At 41.4% G+C, this 24,924-nt stretch overlaps 1 protein-coding gene across 1 annotated transcript; it reads left to right on the top strand.

Moving 5' to 3' along the window:
* Nucleotides 1-11: 11 nt before the first annotated feature.
* Nucleotides 12-23,854, top strand: GGH (gamma-glutamyl hydrolase). The gene is made up of 9 exons (XM_068526023.1): nt 12-221; nt 3,158-3,272; nt 6,991-7,041; nt 10,950-11,034; nt 14,363-14,501; nt 16,695-16,801; nt 16,885-16,975; nt 20,959-21,096; nt 22,925-23,854. The coding sequence occupies exons 1-9, from the start codon at nt 113-115 to the stop codon at nt 23,044-23,046; spliced, it is 957 nt and encodes a 318-aa protein (XP_068382124.1). The 5' UTR covers nt 12-112; the 3' UTR covers nt 23,047-23,854.
* Nucleotides 23,855-24,924: the final 1,070 nt, after the last annotated feature.

Raw genomic sequence — 24,924 nt, 5'->3', positions numbered from 1 at the left:
CGGCGGAGCACCGCCCCCGCCCTAAGTCCCGGATCGGCCAGGAGTCCGCGGTTGACTCACTTGGCTGCGCTCCGGCAGTGTCTTTGAAAGGCGGCGGGAGGCGGCGAGCGCGATGGCGAGCTTGGGTCTTCTGCTGAGCGTGCTGGGCCTGGTCCTGTGCGGGACGGCGAGCCTTGGGCTGTCCGCTTCTCCCGCCCCCACCTCCAAGAAGCCCATCATTGGTGAGGAGGCGCCGGGGGCCGGGGGCCGGGGGCCGGGACCGCGGTGGGCGCCTCCAGCAGCTGCGCTGCGGCGGCTGCGTCCTGTCCTGGAAAGACCCAAGTTCAGGGTTAGGATGTGTGCCTTCCTTTGTAGCACAGGGGCCAAGCCATCATTTGGATCGTGCTGAAATATAGCTAATTAATGCCTCGTTGATTTCCTCAACTCCAAGGCTCTTAAAACTGGGAGGGAGGAAGGTGCACTGTGAAGAATCCTGCGGATGGTTTTCTTGTTTGTACTTAGCTAGGAATTTCTACTGATTAAACGGATTCTGTACATTCATTATCTTTATTAAAATTTCACTGGCTGAGGGCGCATTTCGAGGAACGATGCATTATAACGTATAAAAATCGAATTGGCTAGATAATCAAGAAATTATGGTATACCTTGGTCTTTGTCATCTCCAGCAGAGGAGGGCAGCAGCGGCTGGTGTGATCCTAATGGCAATTCTATTCGGTGTTAAAGCGTGTCATTTTTCGTTTTCGACAAATGTATGTTTTAAAAAGAGAGTAAAATCAATTTGCATTGCCAGAATAGACATTTGAGACTGGGCAGGGGAAAGCAACCCAGGAGAAATCAGCCCGGATTTTAAATTTGCAGAAAGTAGCTTGTGTGTGGACAGTTAAGATGGTCTCATTTTAGCTGTAGTGTTATGCCTTTCATATTGTTTTTTGTTTGTTTCCCCGCCCCCCGAAGATGGGCACTGTATTGTGTAACTAAATAGAAAGTAGATGAGCATTTTTTCATGTATATTGGTAGTGCCCAGTTTTCAAATGTGTTGTGTATCAGTATTTGGAAGTCGGAATGCCTTATTTTATAAGCTATTTAAAATAGTGGTTAGAATCTCCCAGGGGAATTAACTCAAAGTATAATCTCATGTAGTGTTCTGGGAATTGTGGGTGCAGAGGGGAGGGAAAAAGGAAAGAAGAGGAGTGATTCTTTTCCCTTTGCTAGAAACAGTGGTTTCTGGGAAACAAGTCCAGGGTCAAATATAGAAAAAGTAAGCTTTTGGTTTACCCTGATCAGTTAAGACAAAATAGTTAACTGAACACCTGTGTGCAAGGCACTGAGTTAGGAGTGAAAAGGATTCCAAGAAAAGAAGCCGCGAAATTCATGAGATGGCCTCAAAGTATGGGTAGAATTTTGGTCCCATTTTGAGGGGCGGGGAATATAGCCGAGCTCTTGTCCCAGGATGGGGAGGGGGCGGGGGGGGGGGAAGTTGGTGGAACTTACCTACTCTACTGTACTTTTCTCCTTTCTGGTACCTTGCGTCCACATGTGCCCAGCCCGCCTTTGTGGCACCTCATCCTTGCCTGCCCTGCAACGACTCCATTTTCTATGACGCTCCCTAATTCTTTCCCTGCCAACTTACTATCCTTAATAAGGGCGATCTTACCGCTCCATGAGGAGAAAAGCAGTCTTACTGAACAAAGTTTGGCATGTGGCATATATGTTAACTGAGTGCCTGATGAATGCCAGTTATTGTAAGAAGCTGGGGATACAGGTGACTGACTGATAAGGACAGCCCTGCCTGTCAGGTGGCCTACAGAGACATTGAAGGTGTTCCAGATGGTGAAGTAGTGAGCGATACAGGCACAGGTATCCTCTCCGGAGAGATGTGTTTTGATTTGTCCAGGATGTCAGTGCTGTGCTGGGGCTGAGGTTTCAGGGGTAAGAGGCAGCCAGAGCGGTAGGTGGGCCTGAGCATCAGGGTCTGTAGAGTTTGTGAAAGTTTAGGAACCCATGGAAGTGTGCAAGCAAGGAGGTACCCCCTGCTGCTTTGATCTCTCTCTCTCTCTCTCTCTGATTTCCTTTCCTGTCACTTTGTCCCCTTGCCAACACAGGACTCTAGTCACAGACAAGGCACTCCTTGCAGTGGGACAGGCGCAGAGCTGACTCGGGGTCTTTGCACTTGCTGTTCCCTCACCCTGGAACCTTCTTCCTCCAGATACCCGCATGTGGCTGACCCCCTCACCTCTCTGAAGTCCTGCCGACAGTGTCATGTTCTGCCTTCTGAGAGAGGACTTGCCTGGCCACCGCATTTAAGAGACTTTCTTCTTTCCTATAGATTGGACCCTCCCTTCCTTCTCCAAACACACACCTTCTTCTGCTGCTTTACTTTCCTTCTCGGCTCTTACCACCAGCCATCACACTATTGTTTACCCTTTTGATCTTGTTTACTGTGTTTCCTCTTTTCTCTCCCTTCCGCACACTGGCATTAAAGCCCACAAAGCAGGGATTTTGTTTGTTCAGTTCACTCATGTGTCCCCAGCACCTAGTTCAGTGCCTGGTATATAGTATGATTCAGTAATATATGCCAAAACAGTGAATGGTGATATCATCAGATTTCTTTCCATGTGGAGAACTGGTTGGAGTTGGAAGGCAGCTGTTTAAGAAAGGATGCAGAGAGACCTTTTAAGGGGCTATTATAATAGTCTGGGGTCGGGGGGACGCAAGATATTAGTTGCTTGGATTAAGGTGGTGTTGATGATGTTGGAGAGATATGGATAGAAGGTATTTTCACTCCTTTACTTTGTTGTCAAGGAAACGATGTGCCTTAGAGTGTGTGTGTGGGAAGGGAGAGGCCTCCTTCTAGATGGAAGGATCTGTACTCTGAAGTTGACTCTAGCTTTTGTGGAAAAGGCTGGTGCTATTGTACACCTACTTTGGGGGCTTATTTGGCCTCCCTAATGAGGCAAGAGAGAAGGCTACTTAAAACTCGGATCAGCCTCCACTATTCCTTTCCCAAATTCTGTAGATGTGCTTTCAGGAGAAGCTTCATATTTAATCCTGTGAATTAAATGAGTAAAGTAGTGACATTTCTAGGGTGATGTGTTTCAGTTTCTGAGCAGGAAAAAAGGAAATTGCTTGAAACTGAAACTTTTTTTTTGTAATTTAGGAATATTAATGCAAAGGTGCCATAGTGAGAACATGAAAATCCTGGGAAAATACTATATTGCTGCATCCTATGTAAAGTATCTGGAGTCCGCAGGTGCGAGAGTGGTACCCATAAGGTATGATTCGATATTTTTTACACTGAGCAATAAAAACTGCAACTGCTGTTTTATCTCTAAAATTATCTTTTATCTCTAAAATGAATGCTTTCTCTCCTATGATCACATCATTCAAGTGTGTTAACATCACACCTGATTCTTGTCACACATCTAATGCTTAGGAGTCTCTTATTAAGTCATTTAAAGTATGAAGCTCTGTGCGTCTTTGATATCGTTAGACATGTGGCATGTGTATTAGACAGAGAATGAAATGAGTTACCTTTACCCCAGAAAAGGTGATCCTCATCAGACATCGTGAAAGTAATGGAGTGAAAGCGTCTACAGCTTCACCAGCTTCATCCCGTAATATTAGGATAAGGAAACACTTAGGGAGTCAAGGAGTGTTCTAGAAGAGGACTTTTAAAACACCTTTGCGCTCTACTCTAGAAGTTTGGAAATGACTAATACAGCAGTGTTGCTTCAGTATAAATTATAGGTATTGCAATTTTAAAGGAGGTACATTATTTCTGTGATATAATGACCTAGCATAATAAAATGATTCACGTCATATTCATGACATGACATGATAATAAATGATGCATGTCATTTTGATTTGGAAAGAGTTGAATTTTTTAACAAAAACCTTGTAAGTATTGATATTATCTTATCATCCAAAATTAGTTATATTTTAGGGTCTTCCAGCACCCTCACCTAATCCATTATAAGTGATTTCACACACAAAACACAACTATTTGCTCTGGGCAACTTGTTTTTGTAAATAATTTCCCATTAAAAAATTGTAACAAAGAAAAGTACTGCTCAAAAAGAACATTAATACTAAAAATGCAAATATTACAATTTTGAGAATGGTACCACCAAATGGTTTTATGTTTAGATTCATAAAGATTGTCTTTTTGCTTGATCTTTTACATTTAACTGTCTCTACTCCAAGATGAACGTTCGCTTTTGACATTAGTCTTCAATTTTTTAGTAGCAGATCTGATTTTTCAAATGAAATCTTATTTGGAACCCAGATAACAGCAGCATTTTAGAGCTGAGGCAGAGGCTCTGGACAGTCCTTAGGACAATGTTGCAAAGTTTTGATCCTGGAAGCTTTTTCTGCAAGCTCTTCTTTTAGGACATAGTGCTGATAACACAGGTGGGAGATGGAGAGTAAAAAGGCAGGTAGGCCAGTTCAGAGATGGCTGCTAGGTGTGAGTAGGCTAGGTGTGAAGTGAGACGGGCTTGGCTTAGAGCAGTGGTTGTAGGGTCGATGGGTAAATGATCTTAAAAAAAATCAATTAAGACCTGACGAGTAATAGAATGAAAGGGCACAGGGAGGAATAGATGAGAATGACAGAAGTTTTGAAATGGGAAGTTTTGAAACTAGGGAAGTTTTGAAACTGATGATTTGTAGAATACTGGGCCTTAAGACTGAGATACTGAAAACGTGACTGTCAGCATTCAGGTTAATTTCCAGCTTGGGTTCCCAAAGTTCACTTTAAGGTATATTGCTCAGAATTAGAATCATGTGATCCTATAAAAACAAAGTAATGCATGGCAGCTAAATTCCCAGAGGAACCTGCAGAGGATTGCCTAATGTAGAATGAGACAAGTGATCACACCGATAACGTTGGATTCCTTTCTGAATTTCGGATGCTGGGGACCAACTTCTGCAGTTCAGAGGGGAGAAGGAGGAGGATAGGAGGCCTAGACAGCATCCCGGAGCAGTTGAAGAAGTTTGTCTTCGGTGTCCTTTCTCCTTCTGTCTGCTGCCTTCGCCCTCAGGTGCCCGGTGCACTCAGCTTATAATGATCTCCCGCCGCAGGACTAGTGAGACCCACAGAGCATCCCGCACCTGAGAGCTGGCATGTGGTTGCCCACAGGCTGCTCTTGGTTTACGAATGTGTCTCATTCACGCAGTGCTTAAAATATGTACACGTCAGAAGACTTCCTAAGAGTCTGAATTTTTGGCTTCCTTTTTTTTTGAAGGCAATTATCTGGAGCTCATTTTAAACGGAGCACGTGCTCTCCATTGGCAACAGTTCCTGTCACTCCTTTTCACGTTGCTGAAGCTGTGTCATTTGCCATCATTACCAGACTTCTCGCTGTTTTCTTTAAAAAGAACTTATTGAGAGGGTCTTTTGTTTCAAGAAAGTCTAATAGCATGGAAGCACCATCTGTGTTCAAAGAATGTGACCTGGTCTGTTTTGCCTGCAAGGCCTCTGAGGCACTTGAGTTTGTGACACCCGCTGCCCCCAACCAACAGTTAAGCCCCTTAATAGTGATAAACAGGGCCCGAAAATTCAGTCATGGGCGATGGGGGAGCCGTTGACTTAGAATGACTGAAGTGACTGCAGGCTACAGGCTGCATGGCTAGCTGGTCGGAGCCCCTGCAGCGCAGCTGGGTGATCTGAATCCGTTCTGGTTCCTGGTGGTGGTAGTTGCCCATCTGCTTTAAATATCCACGGGGAAGATTCTGGGTCCCTGCTGGTTCCTTCTTTGTTGGCACAGTTCAGGGAGATTGAACTGGCAGAATACTGGGACTCACGTGTCATCTTCCTGTCACTTCCCGGCTCCCAGCCACCTGCCCATTTATCCTCCATTTGAGATAGTGGTAAGCACCATGCAGTGTCACCCACTGCTTTGTGGCTCTCTGCCAGAGGACGATGATTATGAATTTCTGAACAGCACAGCTCATTTGGGCTTAGAGGAGAGCCTAGAGGAGTTTTCTGGCAAAGCACAGCTACGTTCTGGGCATCATAGCTATCTCCTTAATAATGGGAGAAGTGTCCTAATGCCCCCTAAAACTTACCTGTGGGGCAGAAATGGACTGTAGTTGACATTTGCCTACTTCTTTTTCGGCAGGTTGAGAAGACATTATGCCTTTTTATTCTCTTATACAACCAGAAGACTGCTAAACGTAGGACAGTTCTTGCAAGAATTCATAAATAGGATGCTCTTTTCCCTTGTTCTTTCATTCTGTCAAACTTCTGGAAGAGTAACCTGTCTTACTGTGACATAATTCAAGGTTGTAGCCAATTGTCACAGACTAATCCCATAGGTTTTCTCTGGAGAAGGGAATAAAATCATCAATAATGTGGTGATTGTTAGGAAAGCGTTACCAGATGTTTGATGAAGGGAACTTCAGAATAATTACCTGGGCAAATTAGGCCCATCTGTAGGGACCTGCATGTAGTCTGTACCACCTAGATCTGAACTCTTCTGACTTGTGAATACACAGTAGTTCTGAGACCTTTGCAGTTGGTGGTAGGGGTGGGTTGAAGCAGGGACTTGGCATTTATATTTTTTGCCAAAGCTTCCTGTGGTTAAGATAGGTATGCTAATAAATCTCTTAGTCTTTACTTAAAACTACTGAATATCCTTACCTTTTTTTTTTTTTTTTTTTTTATCTTGGCTAGCAGAGAAATGACTGGTACCCAAATCTCATGGTCTTTAATGTTTTGCATATTAACACATACCTCACAATATCAAATTACATTAGACCAGAGGAAAACATGTTTACCTGTCTGATTAGCAAAACAAGGATATAAGTATCTGGCTTTCATGTAGTTTGAAAAAAATGCCTCCAGGAAGGCAGAGAGGTAATATAGTCCAATATTTAAGAATTATTTTTCACCCGGCTTTTAAAAATTAATGTGGTGACTTCATTTAGAGGCTTACTTTTCTTCTTAAGTTTTGGAAATGGATGTTTTGTCATTATTTTTATTGTTTTCAGGCTTGATCTTAAAGATGAAGAGTATGAAAAGCTTTTCAAATCTATTAATGGGTAAGTTGCCAACATTGGTTTAATATCGTGTATGAGGTCTAAGCAATGCAAAAAAGTACATATAAATTTAACACACGTTTCTATGTAGCTATCTTACAGTGGTGTAATATTAGTTTTCTGAGTTGAGAGGTGCAGAAGTCCTGCAGAGAGAAGGCAGGTTAAGAAATAAATGTTACACAGTAGACAACACACAATTTTTTTTTAATGTGCGACATAGTCTTAATTCTTTTAATGCTTGTCTTAAATGTTTTGAAGCCACTTTGGAGGCCGTGGCATACTGCTTGCTTAGGGGATGTATAAGTCTTAAGAATGAGGATATTAATTGGTTATTTTTCAGAAGGTGACTTGAGTAGAACTTGGAAAAAAGTTTTATATCCTCTAGCTTCATCGCAAAAGATATGATTGCTTAGCTCGCAGAAAAAAAAACACCTCTTAATCATATGAAAAAATGTGCAACATTACTCACAATTAGAGGAAAGCTAATTATAGCAATTAAAAACCATCAGGTTAGCAAAGAGCAGAAAATGTGCTAGTACTCTGTGGTGAGGGTGTGAGGAAACAGTGTTCTTATCCTCTACTTATGGGAGTTGTTGATCCAAATAATCAATAAACAATTAGTAAGGAATAGAAGAGAGTTTTATTTGAGCCAAATGGAGGACTATAGCCCAGGAAGAAAGTGCTCTGGAAAAACACGGTTTTATATCTTGACAGAACAAAGAACGTACATCAAACACAACAGGGGTACATTCCTTCAAGGTTTTGACAGACAGATTAGCACATATACAGCGAGTCAGCATGACCTTGGTGTCTGGGAAGGGAACCTTATCTTTGAAGGACTGCTAGCATGGGCGTCATAGGAAGGGGAGACATTTATCCCTGTCTTCAAAGTGGACTTTTTTTGAAACTTCTGGATAATGCATTATTTTCTTAGTGGTTAAAGCAGTTGTACAGCACTTGTTTGATGCGCCATAAGGTAGGCTGTTCTAGTTAGTGTAAAGTTCAAGCCAAATCATGTGTAAGCCAGGATGATGTCCCCATACCTCAATAGGTGAAAATTTCTTCCATCAGGGTGTAAGTTATATAGTCTTTTGGGGGCAGTTTTACAGTATCTATTGAAATTAAAACTGCACATACCATATGACCCAGGAAATCCTTCAGAAGGAATTTTATTTTACAAATATAATCACCCCTTTTAACATATACACACTACTGTATATAAAATAGATAGCCAACAGGGACCTACTATATAGCACAGGGAACATACTCAATATTTTATAATAACCTATAAGGGAAAGTAATCTGAAAAAGAAAATATATACATACATACATATACATACATATATGTATAAAAAAATGAATCACTTTGCTGTATACCTGAAACTAACACAACATTGTAAATCAACTATACTTCAGTAAAAAAAAAAGATTAATAAAACAGAAAGAAAAATATAATCCCCCCTTATGTGAAGACTTAGGCCCAAACTTATGCATTGTAGAATTATTTGAAATACTTTGATTTAGAACCCATCCAACAGTCCATCAGTTGGGAATTGGATAAAAAAATAGACTATATGCATATAATAGAATATTATGCACAGGTAAAAAATGAGGCTATCTATAGAGGTTGCCCTGAATCACTATTGTTCTGTGAACCACGTGATAAGAAGCAAGGCACATAGTGGTGTGTATAGTATACTACCATTTACTTTTGTTTTTAAAGTTGGGGTAAGGAGATATGTATAACATATATGAGGTCAACACAACAAATTTTAATGGTGGTTATTTCTTTTTTCTTTTTTTTTTTTTAGAGAACACCCATCTTTTTTTTTTTTTTTAATTAATTAATTTATTTATTTTTGTTGCAGTGGGTCTTAGTTGCAGCAGGTGGGCTCCTTAGTTGTGGCGTGTAGGCTCCTTAGTTGTGGCATTTGAACTCTTAGTTACAGCATGCATGTGGGATCTAGTTCCCTGACCAGGGATCAAACACACGTTGCCTGCATTGGAAGGCAGAGTCTTAACCACTGTGCCACCAGGGAAGTCCCATAGTGGTGGTTATTTCTGATCAGGAGTGGGATGGAGGGAGTCTATTTTACTGTAAAGCTTTTATAAAAAGAACTTTTTAAAAATTTTAGAAAACTGTTCATTTATTACTATTTTTTTTTAAAAAAGCTATGTTCAAACAGGCGTTTGCATTCAGCTCAGTTTGGATCAGTAAATATTTACAGTAAGGTTAGTTCAGTTTAGTGAAACATTTACAATGCCTGTTATATGCAGTGTACCTTGGCATGGACAAAGATAAATAAGTCCAGGAGAGAGTATATGGTGGAACCTCAAAAATATACAGCAGACAATGAGCAGGACTCTAATGCCACTTCAGAAGCACCTTTATTGAGCCTTGTATGCAGTTTTTATTTTGGGGGGTGGGGCGGGGCTTGCAGAGGTGGAAAGGCAGAGCCTTGCTTTGAAGGAGTTTGTCAACCGAGACGGACAGTCAAGTTTTACTTTATGAATGGACTTTGAGATTAAACATACCAAGTTTGTTCAGAGGCAGCTTTTTAAATACTCAGTCAATGAAAAGGGAGAACTGCTAATGAGTCTTCATTAAGCCACTTTAAACTGTAGGGTTTTCTGCTTGGTTTTGTGGCAGATGTTCTGCCTTATAGTTTATATTTTTCCTACTAGACCATGATCTCACTAACAGCAAAAATTACCCATCTTTGCCTCTGTGGGCTAGTACCTATTACGGAATGAACACAGTCTCAAAAGTGATATTTCACATATCTCAAATTCATATTTAAGTATTTTCAAAAATTTTAATATATTTAATCCAACCTTTGTAATCTCTTTTGAATATCCTTAGTTACTTTAAGAGCTTTTTATTTTTTTTATTTTTATTTTTTAAAATAAATTTATTTATTTATTTATATTTATTTTTGGCTGTGTTGGGTCTCCGTTTCTGTGCGAGGGCCCCCTCCAGTTGCGACGAGCGGGGGCCACCCCTCATCGCGGTGCGCGGGCCTCTCACCCTCGCGGCCTCTCCCGTTGCGGAGCACAGGCTCCAGACGCACGGGCTCAGCAGCTGTGGCTCACGGGCCCAGCCGCTCCGCGGCATGCGGGATCCTCCCAGACCAGGGCTCGAACCCGTGTCCCCTGCACTGGCAGGCAGACTCCCAACCAATGCGCCACCAGGGAAGCCCAAGAGCTTTTTAGAGTTAGTTTAAAAAGTTGATATGAAAACATAAATATTTTTCTGTCTCTCTCCTTTATGGATAGAGTAAAATAAAGTCAAATGTTTGTGACTCTCCCCTTTTTTTTCCTAGAATTTTTTTAGAATGGTAATTGTGTTCTTTTTCAAAATTTTCTAACACCATTCTTATTTCTAAAGAGGTTTCAGGGTAATAATAATAAATTTAAAATTCCATGGATATTTAATTCTAGCCTACTATATTTTTATGACTAGTTTGTTCTTTACTGTTAAAACAGATTTTTTTTTTGTGAGCTAAGCCTGACTCATGATTATGGACCTGTAGTTGATTTTGGCATCTCTGATCATCTTAATTTAAACCTAGCTATACTTGGAATTTTATTTCTACTTGATTTCTAGCTGTGTGTACTCTCCTCCCCTCCCCCCATTTATTTTACTTTAATTTATCCACACTCTATTTCAAAAATAAACTTGTTTATCCAAGAAGTTTGGTAGAATATGCACAAATGCATTGTTAACTGCAATAGTTTACAAATGGGTGGGATTGTAAATATTTTGTATTTTCTTTTTGCCTAATTTTTCTCATTTTCTCTAATGATCTTGCTGCTTACGTAATAAGGAAAAGTTGTTTTAAAATAAAAAGATTATTTATTTTCTGGAAGTGGGGAGGGGTTGAAATGCACCCTGTTTGATGTTGTTTCAGAATCCTTTTCCCTGGAGGAGGTGTTAACCTCATGAAGTCAGGTTACGCCCACGTGGCCAAAATATTTTACAAGTTGGCCATACAGGTAAACCTCAGTTATTTCTTATTATTCAAGGTGAGTTTTTGTAATTTTCCACGAGGATAGTTCTTTTTTTGAGCACGTGGTAATACTTCCTGCACAATTACCCTAGTCTCGTCACACCTTTAACTTTCGCGGTGCCTGTTCTTTTCCAGCCAGTGGCAGCTCTTGCCCATTTTCTCTGCGCTTCATTTAATTCTGGGCTCCAGGGAGCCCTCAGAGCCCTGCTGGCCGGCCCTCTCTGGGCTCATTAACGTGAACCAGGCCCTCGTGGTGGCTGAGTAAGCTGTATTCATTATGTACTGGGCATTGTTCGTGTGTTGTGTTTTTCGGGTTTTTATTTTTTTTTGGCTGCGTTGGGTCTTTGTTGTTGTGTGCGGGCTTTCTCTAGTTGCGGTGAGCGGGGCTACCCTTCGTTGCGGTGCGTGGGCTTCTCATTGCGGTGGCTTCTGTTGTTGCGGAGCACAGGCTCTAGGCACGTGGGCTTCAGTAGTTGTGGCATGCGGGCTCAGTAGTTGTGGCTCATAGGCTCTAGAGCACAGGCTCAGTAGTTGTGGCGCACGGGCTTAGTTGCTGTGCGGCATGTGGGATCGTCCCGGACCAGGGCTCGAACCCGTGTCCCCTGCATTGGCAGGCGTATTCTTAACCACTGTGCCACCAGGGAAGTCCCTGTTCATGTGTTGTTAATTCTCATCTCCGTGCAGTGACTTGCAGAGCCTCTCGATTCCTTTGTAGTCTCACACTGCTCCTGCCTTTGCACCATAGCTCAGACCCTGGCTATTTCTCCCCTGAACTGTTAACAGCAATTTTCTAATTAATCTTGCTGGTCCTACTGTCTCCCCCAACCTTAAGAATTTCCTTAAGAAATATGAGATGCTTGTTTGAAAACTTTTAATGGCTTGGCTCGATGACCCGTAGCCTTTTATAGTTTTTGAGTCAAGATATATAGTGTGTCCACAGCTCACCTTTTCCAGACTTTGCTTGTGCAGGTAATTGCAGCCAGGCTGGTATTTCCATATACCAGGAGGACTCTGTGTCCTCCTACTTCAGATCTGCTTAGGCTATTTCTTTCTACCCTGTCCCTAATTTGTGCCTTAGCCAGCTTTTCAGAGAAGCCCAGAGGCAGAATATCTTGAAGTTAGCTGTTCATGTCTCATCAGATCGCATGGCTCTGACACCCTTCGAGGCATTCCTCATTTTATATCATATGGTTCCATGTACTTAGGACACGCTCAGTGGATATTTTTTGGAAAAACTAGCGAACAAAATTGAAATTTTATAACATGAGTGATTTAAAATGCATTTGGAAAGCATATATATGAACATTATAAAGCCACTCTTCCTTTGCATATAAAGACTCATGTAACTGGCTTGTTCAATTTAAAAAAAAAAAAAGGGAGCCACCTAACCCATAAGACCCAAAGGCCTATTTTAAAAAAATGTGATTAGGGCTTCCCTGGTGGTGCAGTGGTTAAGAATCCGCCTGCCAGTGCAGGGGACACAGGTTCGAGCCCTGGTCCAGAAAGATCCCACGTGCCGCGGAGCAACTAAGCCCGTGCACCACAACTACTGAGCCTGCGCTCTAGAGCCCACGAGCCACAACTGCTGAAGCCTGCGTGCCACAACTACTGAAGCCCACGCACCTAGAGCCCGTGCTCCGTGATGAGAAGCCCGCGCACCGCAACGAAGAGTAGCCCCTGCTCGCCATAACTAGAGAAAGCCTGTGCGCAGCAACGAAGACCCAACACAGCCAAAAATAATAAATAAATAAAAATAAATTTTAAAAAAATGTAATTAGCTACCTGAAGGTTTCAAAGCAAAGAAAAAAGCTTAGCAACCTTGAACTTCCATTTAGCTGTAGCCACTGGGGTCCACAGGCCCTGATGAAGAAGCCCTGAGAAGTGACTTCTGTGAGATCTATTCGGTTCCACTCTGTGTCCTTTGCTCTGCTGATCACAACAAACAAAAGACGTGGTCCCAGCAAGGGGGGATTTAACATTTAGTTCAGAAATCAAATTTGGTGCATATGGAAACAGAGAACAGTTCAACCCTCTTTTGTGTTTATTGTAAGTGAATGCAGTAAGACCCTTCAACATAACATTTACAATTCTAACTTCTAAAAATAAAATTTTTCAGACTTGCCTATAAAAGTATTAAAATCCTATCTTGAGGTAGGAAGTATAGGAATTAATGCTGTTCTATATTTTTCTCATTGAAGAACAGAAAAAAACTCCCTAACAATTTCCTCATTTAAAATGAGTTACTGTTACATTTTACAGTCTATGCAGGAAAACCACTGCTTTTAGAAAAGTTACAAAACCCATTTTTGTAACTGTCAGCACATATGGGTTTAATCTTTGGTTAATCAGAAAGTTCAGTCGCTGGAATCTCCCCCAGTCACACTGGTTGTTGTGATTTCCTCTGAAGAAACCGAGTACATTTGTACTTTTTTAGTTGACAGCTTTTACTCTCTGAAATTTTATTTTACTTTTGCTTGCCGACTGTTCCTTTCCTTCCAAATCATGGCTTTCACCTGATTTTTTTTTTTTAATTTATTTATTTATTTATTTTTATTTTTGGCTGTGTTGGGTCTTCGTTTCTGTGCGAGGGCTTTCTCTAGTTGTGGCAAGCGGGGGCCACTCTTCATTGCGGTGCGCGGGCCTCTCACTATCGCGGCCTCTCTTGTTGCGGAGCACAGGCTCCAGATGCGCAGGCTCAGTAGTTGTGGCTCACGGGCCCAGTTGCTCCGCGGCATGTGGGATCTTCCCAGACCAGGGCTCGAACCCGTGTCCCCTGCATTGGCAGGCGGATTCTCAACCACTGCACCACCAGGGAAGCCCGCTTTCACCTGATTTAAATCTGATTAGCTGAAGGTGGTATAATGCAGCTGTTACTATAAATTCTGAGATAATGGAGGAAAGACTTCCATTCAGAGTATGTTCAAAACTGGACAGTCACTTAAAGCAACAAGATTTGTAGAAAATGTATAAATAGGCATTTATCTAGCATTATCTTTGATATTTACAGTCCCTGAATGTTACATGTGTTGTTTGGTAGTTGACTGGCAAATGTCTGTATCTTTCCCAGCACAACTGAGTTTGGATAGTTTGGTTAATTAAACCTGAACTATTACGTGGGAGCTTGATCTAAAGAGAGATTAAGTGATAGCCTACTGATAGAAGAGAGAGTAAGTGATAGCCTACTACTATTGATCCTGGAAAACTCCTTAGAAAGCCATGTATACCTCAGGTGCCAATCTTGTATGACAAACCAAATGTATAATTTTTATTTTGAAAAGTTTGAGTAAACTTAGTTTTCTCTTTATTCTGCACAGGGTTTTGGTAATGGAGACTATTTTCCCACGTGGGGGACCTGCCTTGGATTTGAAGAGCTTACGTATCTGGTCAGTGGGGAGAGCTTATTAACCCTCACAGATACTGTTGGAATTAAAATGCCACTGAACTTCACTAGAGGTAAGAATTCTCTTTTGATCCTTAAAAAACTATTAACTGGGCAGGGTTAGTAAGTTGCAAATATCAGAGTAAAAAAATGTTCATAACATTTGTTAATTTTTAAATTATTTACACAGGCTGAAGATGTGAATGATCACTTTTTGTACTGAGTTATAAAGATGGCTTAAGGAATTTTGAATGTTGATAACTTTTTGCTTCTGGTGACGTCAGGACAGTGCATGATTAAAAACTCTAAAATCAGACTTGGTTTTGAGTCCTAGCTTTGTCACTTCTGCCTTGGGGAATCATTTAACCTCTCTTAGCTTTAATTTCCTGATTTGTAAAAGCGTTTACCTCTTAGGATTTTTTTGTGAGGATTGAATAAGATAATGTTTTCCAGGTACTGTGATAATCACTTTGAATATTACCCTAATAAATGTTAGCTATTATTATTATAGTCAGCATTTTTCCCTTGGCTGTGTACTCTGTTTCCATCCCAGCTAGGGTGCACTGCAATTCCATTCTAGTGCTAACCACCAGGAGTTAGCACAGACTCCAGTTAAAGGTTATCTCCGTGACTAGACTGCCCTTGTGTCAGATACCAGCCACAAGTCACACCCCCAGGCCACCCGTACGTCTGATCAGCTGGCCATGAATCTTGGGATTCCCACAATCCCCCTCAGGTTTAATCATTAACTGGACTGACTCTCAGAACTCAGGAAAGTGCTATGTTTGCAATAAAGAGTTTTACTGTAAAGGATACACATGGGACAAGGTCTGTGAGGGAATATAGGACTTCATGCCCTCTCCCTGTTGAGTCAGGGCACGTCACCCTCCTGGCACATCAATATGTTCACCATCCCTGTATCTCCGGTGAGCTTTGGTGCTCAGAGTTTTTATCGGGACTTTATTGTGAAGGCGTGATGGATTAAATCATTGGCCGTGTTTTTGAACTCAATCTCCAGTCCCTGTCTCATCCCTGGAGATCAGGCTAGCTCAAAGTCAGACCTACTCTAGAAGTCCAATGCATGTCCATTGCACTACATAGCCAGGTAAAGTCAGACCTGCTATAATCACGTGGTTAGTTTTCCTGATAACCAGCCTCATCCTGAAGCTGTCCAGGGGCCACCTTGTGTCACCTCGTTAGCATTACAAAGACACGCCTATCAGTCAGGAAATTCCAAGGGTTTAAAAGCTCCCTGTCAGGAACCCAGGACAAAGACCAGACAAATTCTTTATTTACCAATCCGTGTAAATAGATAATGATTCTTGTAGGTTACTTGATTTCTGAATCGTCAGAATTGAATGCTACCAACCATTCCTGTTCGTTCTCATAAGGATTTTGGATAGAAAGTAGTAGTTGTTATACATTGAATCTATAAAATGCTCTATACTTTTCAAAGCTCTTTCTCATATTATCTCACTTAATTACTGTAAGAATCCTGTGGGAGGTGTATGTATTAGGTCAGTCTCTTTTGGTTGTATGTGGTTAAAACCGAGTTTATACAAAAAAAGGAATGAAACCTGCTGAAGTAAGGTATCAGTGGATTTTTATTATCTGGGGCTCTGGGATTCTAATGGAAGCCATTAGCATCCTGAATGAGGGGTTCATTTAGGGACAGCTGGCATTAGGGCCTTGAACACCATCAGGATTTTCTTATCCCTTTGCTGGTGTATGTCTGTGTCACACTCCAGAGCCTTCATTGTGGTAAATTGCTTCTTTTGATCTATTTAGTGAGTAGAATTATCTTGGCCTGGTTAATGTTTTTCCCTACGTTGTTGGTATTTTTAGCCGTTTAAGTCCCAGATACCTTTGAAAATGTGTTAAAAGTTCTGGGTCCTTTCCTGAGAAAACAAATATATACACATGTGGTATATTTTACCTGTTTTTCAGCGCTGTCTAGAGAACTCATTTTAAAATCCTCTGCTTACTCTATGGCTAGCCTGCTCATTATCACGTCTGAAGAATTTTAGTTATTTATGTTACAATTCTAGAAGAAAAGTACTTAAGCATAGAACATATTTGGAATTGTGTGTTAAACTTATTTTGTGCTTGACTAGAATACTTCTGTGGAAACGGATGTGTTTGCATATCATTTAGTCATCTTGATTATGTCTTAACAATGGCCTCTCTCTGGCTGTAGATCAGTGACTTCAATGGATTTTATTTTTTCTGTGTTTAAATTATTTCTTTTTATGCTTAAATTATTTCAGGTCCATTGCAGAGCAGAATGTTCCAGAATTTTCCTGCTGACTTGTTGCTGTCGTTAGCAGTAGAACCTCTGACTGCAAATTTCCACAAGTGGAGCCTCTCTGTGAAGGTATCACATTAATAACACAATGAAATTAATGCATTTAGATTTACTACAGAAGTAATTATTTTGTTTTTATTTTTGCACTTTAGAATTTTACAATGAATGAAAAGTTAAAGGCGTTTTTCAGTATATTAACTACAAATACAGATGGTTATACTGAGTTTATTTCAACAATGGAAGGTATGTATCACTGCAGACGTACACTTTATTGTACTTATTATATTTATTAATTTTGATTTTATAGTTCTCTTATGAATAAAACCATGTTACTTTGGGGACTGAAGTTAGAAGTTAGGGCATTTTTGGAGACAGGAGACCTGTTTTGCCCATGTTCCAAACCAGTTGTGGTTTACCTGGGTCACCTTCTGTGATAGGGTGATGAAAAAGGGAAGTGAAGAGTAAGGGGAGAGTGGATGAAGAAATAAATGGAGAAAGCGATTCCTATTTCTAGCAATAATGCAGATTAAGTACATGCTCCAGACAACAACACAAAATGTGATTGACATACAGAAAAACATCTTCCTAAGTAAATACATTGACGAAGTGACAGTAAGGGTATTCAGGCCCTAAATTGCAGGAGGTAAGTGGAGTATGTAAAGCAGCCGTATTATTGAGTCAGGAGAGCTTGAGATGAACCTCAGGAGCCCCCGCCCTGGAGAGTACCCCCATGGAGCAGGACTCAAAAGGCTGGACCCTCAGTGCATCCTGCCTGCAGAACTGCACCGAGAGTTTGCCATCCTGAACCGTAGCGCTAAGGGGGTGGGCTGGTAGATCAATAAGCCTCGAGTGTTTTCATGAGAGGCCAGTCTAGTGTGGCCTGCGCTATACTGACTGGGAAGTTCGGCACATCTTAAGTCAAGAAGTGTGTTTGAATTTATCTCGGACTGATAGTGCCTCAACGTGCCTGGCAGAAACAAATATCAGTAGTTCTCTCTGGAGGAACCTCCATTTATCTGGGACTTTTAAGAAGTTTCCATCTGAGGTTTTAAGGAAAGTGATTGGTTCATAGCCAAAAAATCACAAGTGCACAAGGAAGCAAAATACCTTGAATGAGAGCTTGCAGAAGCAGTAGGTGGTCTTTGAGCTGGTGAGACTGATTAGTGCTACTGGCGAGGCCCGAGTACTAGACTGGAATCACCTGGGACGAAGCGGAAGTGGTTCACGTTATTCACGGATTGTGGCCATGTCACTGGCTGTCTTGTTGGGGGAGGTCAGATGTCTGAAGGTTCAGAAACGACCTCCCCGGAATTCTGGGGAAGGCTGATGGATCCAGTCTGAAGTGAAGCACTCTGAACTTATCTCTCTAACCCTGTTTGCCCTCCTGTATTTCTTACTTTAGTTGACAGCGTTGCCATTGACCACATCATCCAGGGTTGGCTGTCCTTGACTTCCTGCCCTCATCCTCCACATCTAAAAAGTCCATGCCACTTTCTACTTCCCAAATCCTTCTTGGGAATTCTTCTTCCCGAATCTCTCTATTCCTCCTGTCTGACTTCAGCATTAACCACCTGCCACCTGTGTTGCTGCAGGAGCTCCTAACTGTTCCAAAAATCTGCCTTCCAGCTGGTCACCAGCAATCCCCGAGATTCCAGTCTGACCTCATTGCCTGGGGAGAAGGCTCCTCAGTGGCTCTTTAGCACTTGGAGGATGGAGTCTGGATTTCCCAGTCATTTACTCATGGTCTTCCCCGCCTTCATCGCCGGCCTGGATTCCGTGCACCCTGTTCAGTACACACAGCCCTCCACAGAGCAGCACTTCTTGCCCCTGTGCTTTTTCTTATGTTCTTTCCTCTCCTCTGAAAAGCTTTCCTTCCTCCCCATTCCCTTCTGCTGATGACCTCTTAGCTAGCTTTAAGAACTCAGGTTAGTGGTCAGCTCCTGGAGGCCATCCCTGCCTGTTATCCTTTCTCTCCACATCCTCAGTGCTCCTGCTTTATACTTGCTCTGCACTTCCTAGGAATGTCTCTTTGCACTTATTTCCTCATGTTCTATCTTTCCTCCTAGGCTAAGAGCTCATTGAGAGCTGGGACTCTGTCATTCTTTGTGTTTCCAGGACTTTATGGAAATCTCAATAGATGTTGAATAGATGAGTAATTATTTAAATGAAAGAGTATTGGCTTGGAAATTAGGGAATAGGACTTCCTGTTGGTTCTGTTCCTGGCTATGTCATCATACCAGGCTCATTTGAAATTTTTATCTTCTGAAAATTTCCTGACACCTACTAGATAGAAACACTTGAGATGCTCTTATTTGCGCATTTCCTTCCTGTTCTTGATATTTTGTTCTAAATTAGTGAGCCAGGGCGCATGATTCCTAGAGTTGTCAGGAACCTGCATTGATCTTTTAGTGACGCAGTTTACAAAAAAAGAGTAAATCTCAACTTGTTTCTGAATGTCAGTGTGTATCTCTGTCCTATCCATTCACCTATGTATCTATCTGAAAAATCTTTATTACAATTTATCACTTAGGGTATTTCTTTTTTTAAATAAATTTAATTAATTAATTAATTTATTTATTTATTTATTTATTTATGGCTGTGTTGGGTCTTTGTTGCTGCATGCAGGCTTTCTCTAGTTGCGGCGAGCGGGGGCTACTCTTGGTCGCGGTGCACGAGCTTCTCATTGTGGTGGCTTCCCTTGTTGCGGAGCACGAGCTCTAGGCGTGCGGGCTTCAGTAGTTGCAGTGCGTGGGCTCAGTAGTTGTGCCTCTTGGGCTCTAGAGCGCAGGCTCAGTAGTTGTGGCGCACGGGCTTAGTTGCTCTGCGGCATGTGGGATATTCCCGGACCAGGGCTTGAACCCGTGTCCCCTGCACTGGCAGGCGGATTCTTAACCACTGCGCCACCACTTAGGGTATTTCTTATTCTAAATAATACTTTTCATATCTCAAAGAAATATATTAGAAGATCTGCCTTTCAGTTACCTGTGTGTAACAGTTAATTTCCTGGTCATCCAGCCCATGGGTCTCCGGCTGGTGGCATCACATGTGGTTCCAGATGAGAGGAAGAGAATTTGTCACAAAGAAGGAGGGAGGGGAGGGGCACAGTGGGGAGGGATGGAGTAGAGTGACCAGAGCTACTTGCTGGTAGGTTCTTTCCTCTTGTGAATCTAGACTGAAGAAGGCTAGGATAAAATAGGTTTCCTTCTTCTGACATGATCTCTCTTAGCAGAGTCTCATGGGATATGAGGACAATGCCCTTTTCCCTAGATATCTCTACTTTTGGATAATTCATTTCTCTAAGTATTTTCCCATGGTAGTCAGGGTTATAATTTCAAAGCAAAAATAATAGAGGGAGAATTTTTTTTTCAATTAAAATGAGGAAAGGCATATGTGAAGAGAAAAAGAGATGAGTATAGATATTTCTCAGAAGGTAAATATTACACATATTTTTTAAAAATTATGGAATTTTAAAACCATATTTAGAAGTAGACTAATATAATGATCCCCTGGGTACCTTTCTCTAAGCTTCAACAACTATCACATTTATGTGGCCATTCTTGTTTCATATCTATTTTCTCCTCATACCAGCTTAGTTTTTAGAGTAAATCCTAGGGATCGTATCATTTTTGTATATAAAGATATTTAAGAATTCTAAAAATAAATGAAGTACATTACCAAAAATCTTTCACACCAAATTTAAGCTTTTAAAAACTATTTAAAAATTGGCACCATGAAACCATGAACCTTTCCATAGACTGAGAGAGAGACACAGTTTAGCCTGAGACTTACGTAAAAGGACACTAAAGATGCTGGCATAGTTCATGCTCATGTGAATGTCATTATAGGAGGGGATGAAAACGCGGTATGAAGTGGGGGGAAGAGAGTTGTAGAAGAAACGTGTGACTAATCAGATGTGCACTTGACTGTTGAGCTGGGATATATTCAAAGGCTCAGTTATTTCACTCTACTCTGATCACCTAGTAAAGCGAATCATATTTCAAATTATAAAAGGTTGTAAGTCAGTGAAATATTGTATTGTGAACTTTCACATTGACTGTGAACTGAAATTGTTTGTGTCTGAGAGAATGTGCACAGTTTAATTTTGTCTGACATTGGGTGTTATAAAAATAATGTTTTACACAGGATGTAAAACATAATTTAATTGTAAGTAACATCCTAGACCATTGTTACTACTTAATACTCACCAGTCTGTGTTCTTTGTGCAGGATACCAGTATCCAGTATATGGTGTCCAGTGGCATCCAGAGAAAGCTCCTTATGAGTGGGGAAAATTAAAAGGCATTTCCCATGCGCCTAATGCTGTGAGGGCTGCATTTTATTTAGCAGAGTTCTTTGTGGCTGAAGGTAATATGGGGCAGGGGTTATAATTTTATCACCCTAGTGTGGTTTTGAAGGAAATTGCCCTCATCTGAACTTCTGTGTACTTTTACTCCATAAATGTTCTGTAGGTTTAACTTTTAAAAAAATTAATTCATGTGAAAGCCCTGAAATTGAGATATTAGTCATTCAAATCAAATCAGGACAGTTATTTCAGTTAACAGTATTGTATACTCTAAAGTGGGCTGATTTCTTGAACAACAGCATAAAGATTGTTTTGTTTTCTTGAGTACTTTTTTTTTTAGATTCCCCTCCAATTACTCTTCTTAGGGGTAATGATTTAATTATGACATTCTCTGAGAATTAGATCTTACTTTTCCAAGACAGTTATGTAAATTGAATCTATACTCATCGGTCTGTGGTTTTAAGGCTGCCTGTCTGTAGGTATTGGCACATTGGAGAAAGTTAATACGCTTTGCCTGCTTTCTCATGATGAAAACACAGGCATAGTCATGCTATGTTATGTTTGTGGGTAAATTGAGAATTTGGTTATAGATGCTTGAGTTTTAGTTGAGTGATACGGGTGTAAGACAGAGCTACGAACACAACTTGCAAGGGATAGGGCGTCACTCCGGCAAGTCGCGGCCCCGGGAAGATTTCCGTGAGCTTTGTTTGCATCCTCGCTTCACGCTTGCCCTGAGGCTTTATCAACCCTCCGTCCACACTCGCAGGTAAAGTGCTTCCTCCTGAGTTCACTGTGGTTGAGAATTGTGCTCAGTTGAGTGGGTCGTTTCATTACAAAAACCCCAAGTTAAAAAAAAAGTTCTCGCATGTGTAGTATTAGTCCCAAGAAACATTCTCATGCCCTGTGTGTAGGAGTGAATGAGAACAGCAGAGAGCAGAGCAAGGCTTTCTGCAGCAGTGTCACAGGCACGGCTACATGGCCTTCATTTTCCAATATCCCTCTTTCTGAAAATGCTATGGAAGCCTGTATTTACTTTATTTTGACTTTAGGGTAAAGTCTGAGCCCTCACCCCCTCACACCTAAAGTTTAGCCATGTGACTTCTTTGTGCCTCCTTGCTTTTCAAATTTCTGCCTTACCTGGGGGAGATGCCTCCCTTCTCCACTGCCTCAGCTTTGCCAGTTTCTCCATCCTCTTGAAGCGTCTTCCTGATTAGTCTATAAAAACTTCTGTGTGGTTACTAGACAAGACTTCTTTTTTTTTTATTTTTAAATTTTATTTATTTATTTTTGGCTGTGTTGGGTCTTCGTTTCTGTGCGAGGGCTTTCTCCAGTTGCGGCAAGCGGGGGCCACTCTTCATCGCGGTGCGCGGGCCTCTCACTATCGCGGCCTCTCCCGTGGCGGAGCACAGGCTCCAGACGCGCAGGCTCAGTAATTGTGGCTCACGGGACCAGTCGCTCCGCGGCATGTGGGATCCTCCCAGACCAGGGCTCGAACCCGTGTCCCCTGCATTGGCAGGCAGATTCTCAACCACTGCGCCACCAGGGAAGCCCTAGACAAGACTTCTTGAGCGTTTGGACCTTGCCTTGTGGATGTTGCCATCCCCAGGCCGTGCATCAAGCCATGCACACAGTAGGTGTGTAGTAGGCATTTGAATGAAGGGGGAGTGAGCACCACGTGGGGTCTGGTGCAGGGTAGGCACGGCTGCTGTCGGGAAGGCTCTACTCCAAATCAGGTGCTGCTTTATTTGGGGAAAATTTGGTAAGACGTTTCTCCTTTTTGCTGGCATTGTCCCACTTAATAATGCTGATTATAGGAAGAAATATTTTAAAGTAGGCTTTTGAAAATTGTATCCTATCTTTTTAAAAATTAACGCTTTCTTTTTCTTGCAGCTAGGAAAAACAATCACCATTTTGAATCCGATGTTGAAGAGGGCAAAGCACTAATTTATCAGTACCGTCCAGTTTATACTGGGAACATTTCTTCGTTTCAGCAAAGTTATATATTTGATTGAAAGCCTTCAGTGTGTTAACAGAGAAATTTTGATTAACTCCATGATTAAACTGTTGTAATAACTTGCTACTCATGATGATAATAGAAGGCCACAGAGATTCCTTTTCTATGATGTTACTGGCTCTGATTCTTCATTCAGTATATTTGACTATTTATATCACATTTGATAATCAGTCAGTGAGACAGATACGTAATCTGAGTGTTTTTCATGGAAAAGCTTTCTTTTATCTGAAGATTAGAAAAAAATAAATTTATTGAAAATACAGATATTTTATTTTTTCTAACTGATTGATTCTGGAAATACATACCACTCCCTACCCATCCACCTACCTCATCCTTGCTGAAGACTCTTTATTTTTGTATTAATTTTTATTGAGTTATAATTAACATACAACATTATATGAGGTGTGCAACATAGTGATTTGATATTTGTATACATTATAAAATGATCATCACAATAAGTCCAGTTAATGTCACCATAGGAGATCGTTACAGTATCATTGACTGTATTTTCTCTGTGTATATTACATCTTCAGGACTTAACTTATTTTGTAACTGGAAGTTTATATCTCTTAATCCCCTTTACCTACTCTGCCCTACCCCCTACCTTTCTCCCCTCTGGCGACCACCTGTTCGTTCGCTGTATCTATGACTGTTTCTGTTTAGATGTGTTTGTTCATTTGTTTTATTTTTTAGATCCCACATATAACTAAAATCATTCAGTATTTCTCTTTCTCTGTCTGACTTATTTCACTTAGAATAATACCCTCCAGATCCATCTGTGTTGCCACAAATGTCAAGATTTCATTCTTTTTTATAGCTGAATAATATTCCAGTGTGTGTGTGTATACATAATGGAATGTATATATATGTATACATATATATATACATACATATGTGTATGTATACATATGTATATATGTTTGTATATATGTATATTTATTGGGTTGGCCAAAAAGTGCCTTCAGTTTTTAAGTAAAAATAAAAGACACATTTTTCATTTTCACCAAGAACTTTATTGAACAACATATTCACCCTTTTATTCCACTACCTTCTGCCATGTTTCAGGCAACTTCATAATTCCATCTTCCCAGAACATTTTATCTTTTTGAGCAAAGAACTGTTTCAGGTACCTTTTACAGTCTTTGGGGGAATTGACATTTTTTCCATTAAGAGAATTTTGTGAAGACCTAACTAAATGGGAATCCGAAGGTGCAATGCCCGGTGAATACGGCAGATGAATCAGAACTTCCCAGCCAAGCTGTAACCGTTTTTGCCTGTTCCTCAAAGAAACATGTGGTCTTGCAGTAGCCTGATGGAAGATTACACGTACTAATTCCGGGCGCTTTTCGTTGAGTGCTGCTTTCAGTTGGTCTAATTGGGAGCAGTATTTGTTGGAGTTAATCGTTTGGTTTTCCAGAAGGAGCTCATAATAGAGGACTCCCTTCCATTCCCACCGTATATACAACATCACCTTCTTTGGATGGAGACCGGCATTTGGTGTGGTTGGTGGTGGTGCATTTCGCTTGCCCCATGATCTCGTCCGTTCCTCATTGTTGTACGGTATCCACTTTTCATCGCCCGTCACAATTTGTTTTAAAAATGGAACATTTTTGTTAACGTTTCAGTAGAGAATCACATGGGGAAATACGGTCAAGAAGGTTTCTTTCCGGGCTTCCCTGGTGGCGCAGTGGTTGAGAGTCTGCCTGCCAATGCAGGGGACGCGGGTTCGAGCCCTGGTCTGGGAAGATCCCACATGCCGCGGAGCAACTGGGCCCGTGCGCCACAGTTACTGAGCCTGCGCGTCTGGAGCCCGTGCTCCGCAACAGGAGAGGCCGCGATAGCGAGAGGCCCGCGCACCGCGATGAAGAGTGGCCCC

The sequence above is a fragment of the Eschrichtius robustus genome, chromosome 17 (assembly GCF_028021215.1).
Source record: "Eschrichtius robustus isolate mEscRob2 chromosome 17, mEscRob2.pri, whole genome shotgun sequence".
NCBI classification, from domain to species: Eukaryota; Metazoa; Chordata; class Mammalia; order Artiodactyla; family Eschrichtiidae; genus Eschrichtius; species Eschrichtius robustus.
Note: the sequence above shows the minus strand (reverse complement) of the source record. Positions and strands in the feature narration are given on the sequence as shown.

Excerpts from the sequence above, each read along its gene's own strand:
- GGH (XM_068526023.1), top strand. The coding sequence starts at position 113 with ATGGCGAGCTTGGGTCTTCTGCTGAGCGTGCTGGGCCTGGTCCTGTGC. Across the intron at positions 222-3,157 it reads CTCCAAGAAGCCCATCATTG|GAATATTAATGCAAAGGTGC; the intron begins GTGAGGAGGCGC and ends TTTGTAATTTAG. Across the intron at positions 7,042-10,949 it reads CTTTTCAAATCTATTAATGG|AATCCTTTTCCCTGGAGGAG; the intron begins GTAAGTTGCCAA and ends ATGTTGTTTCAG.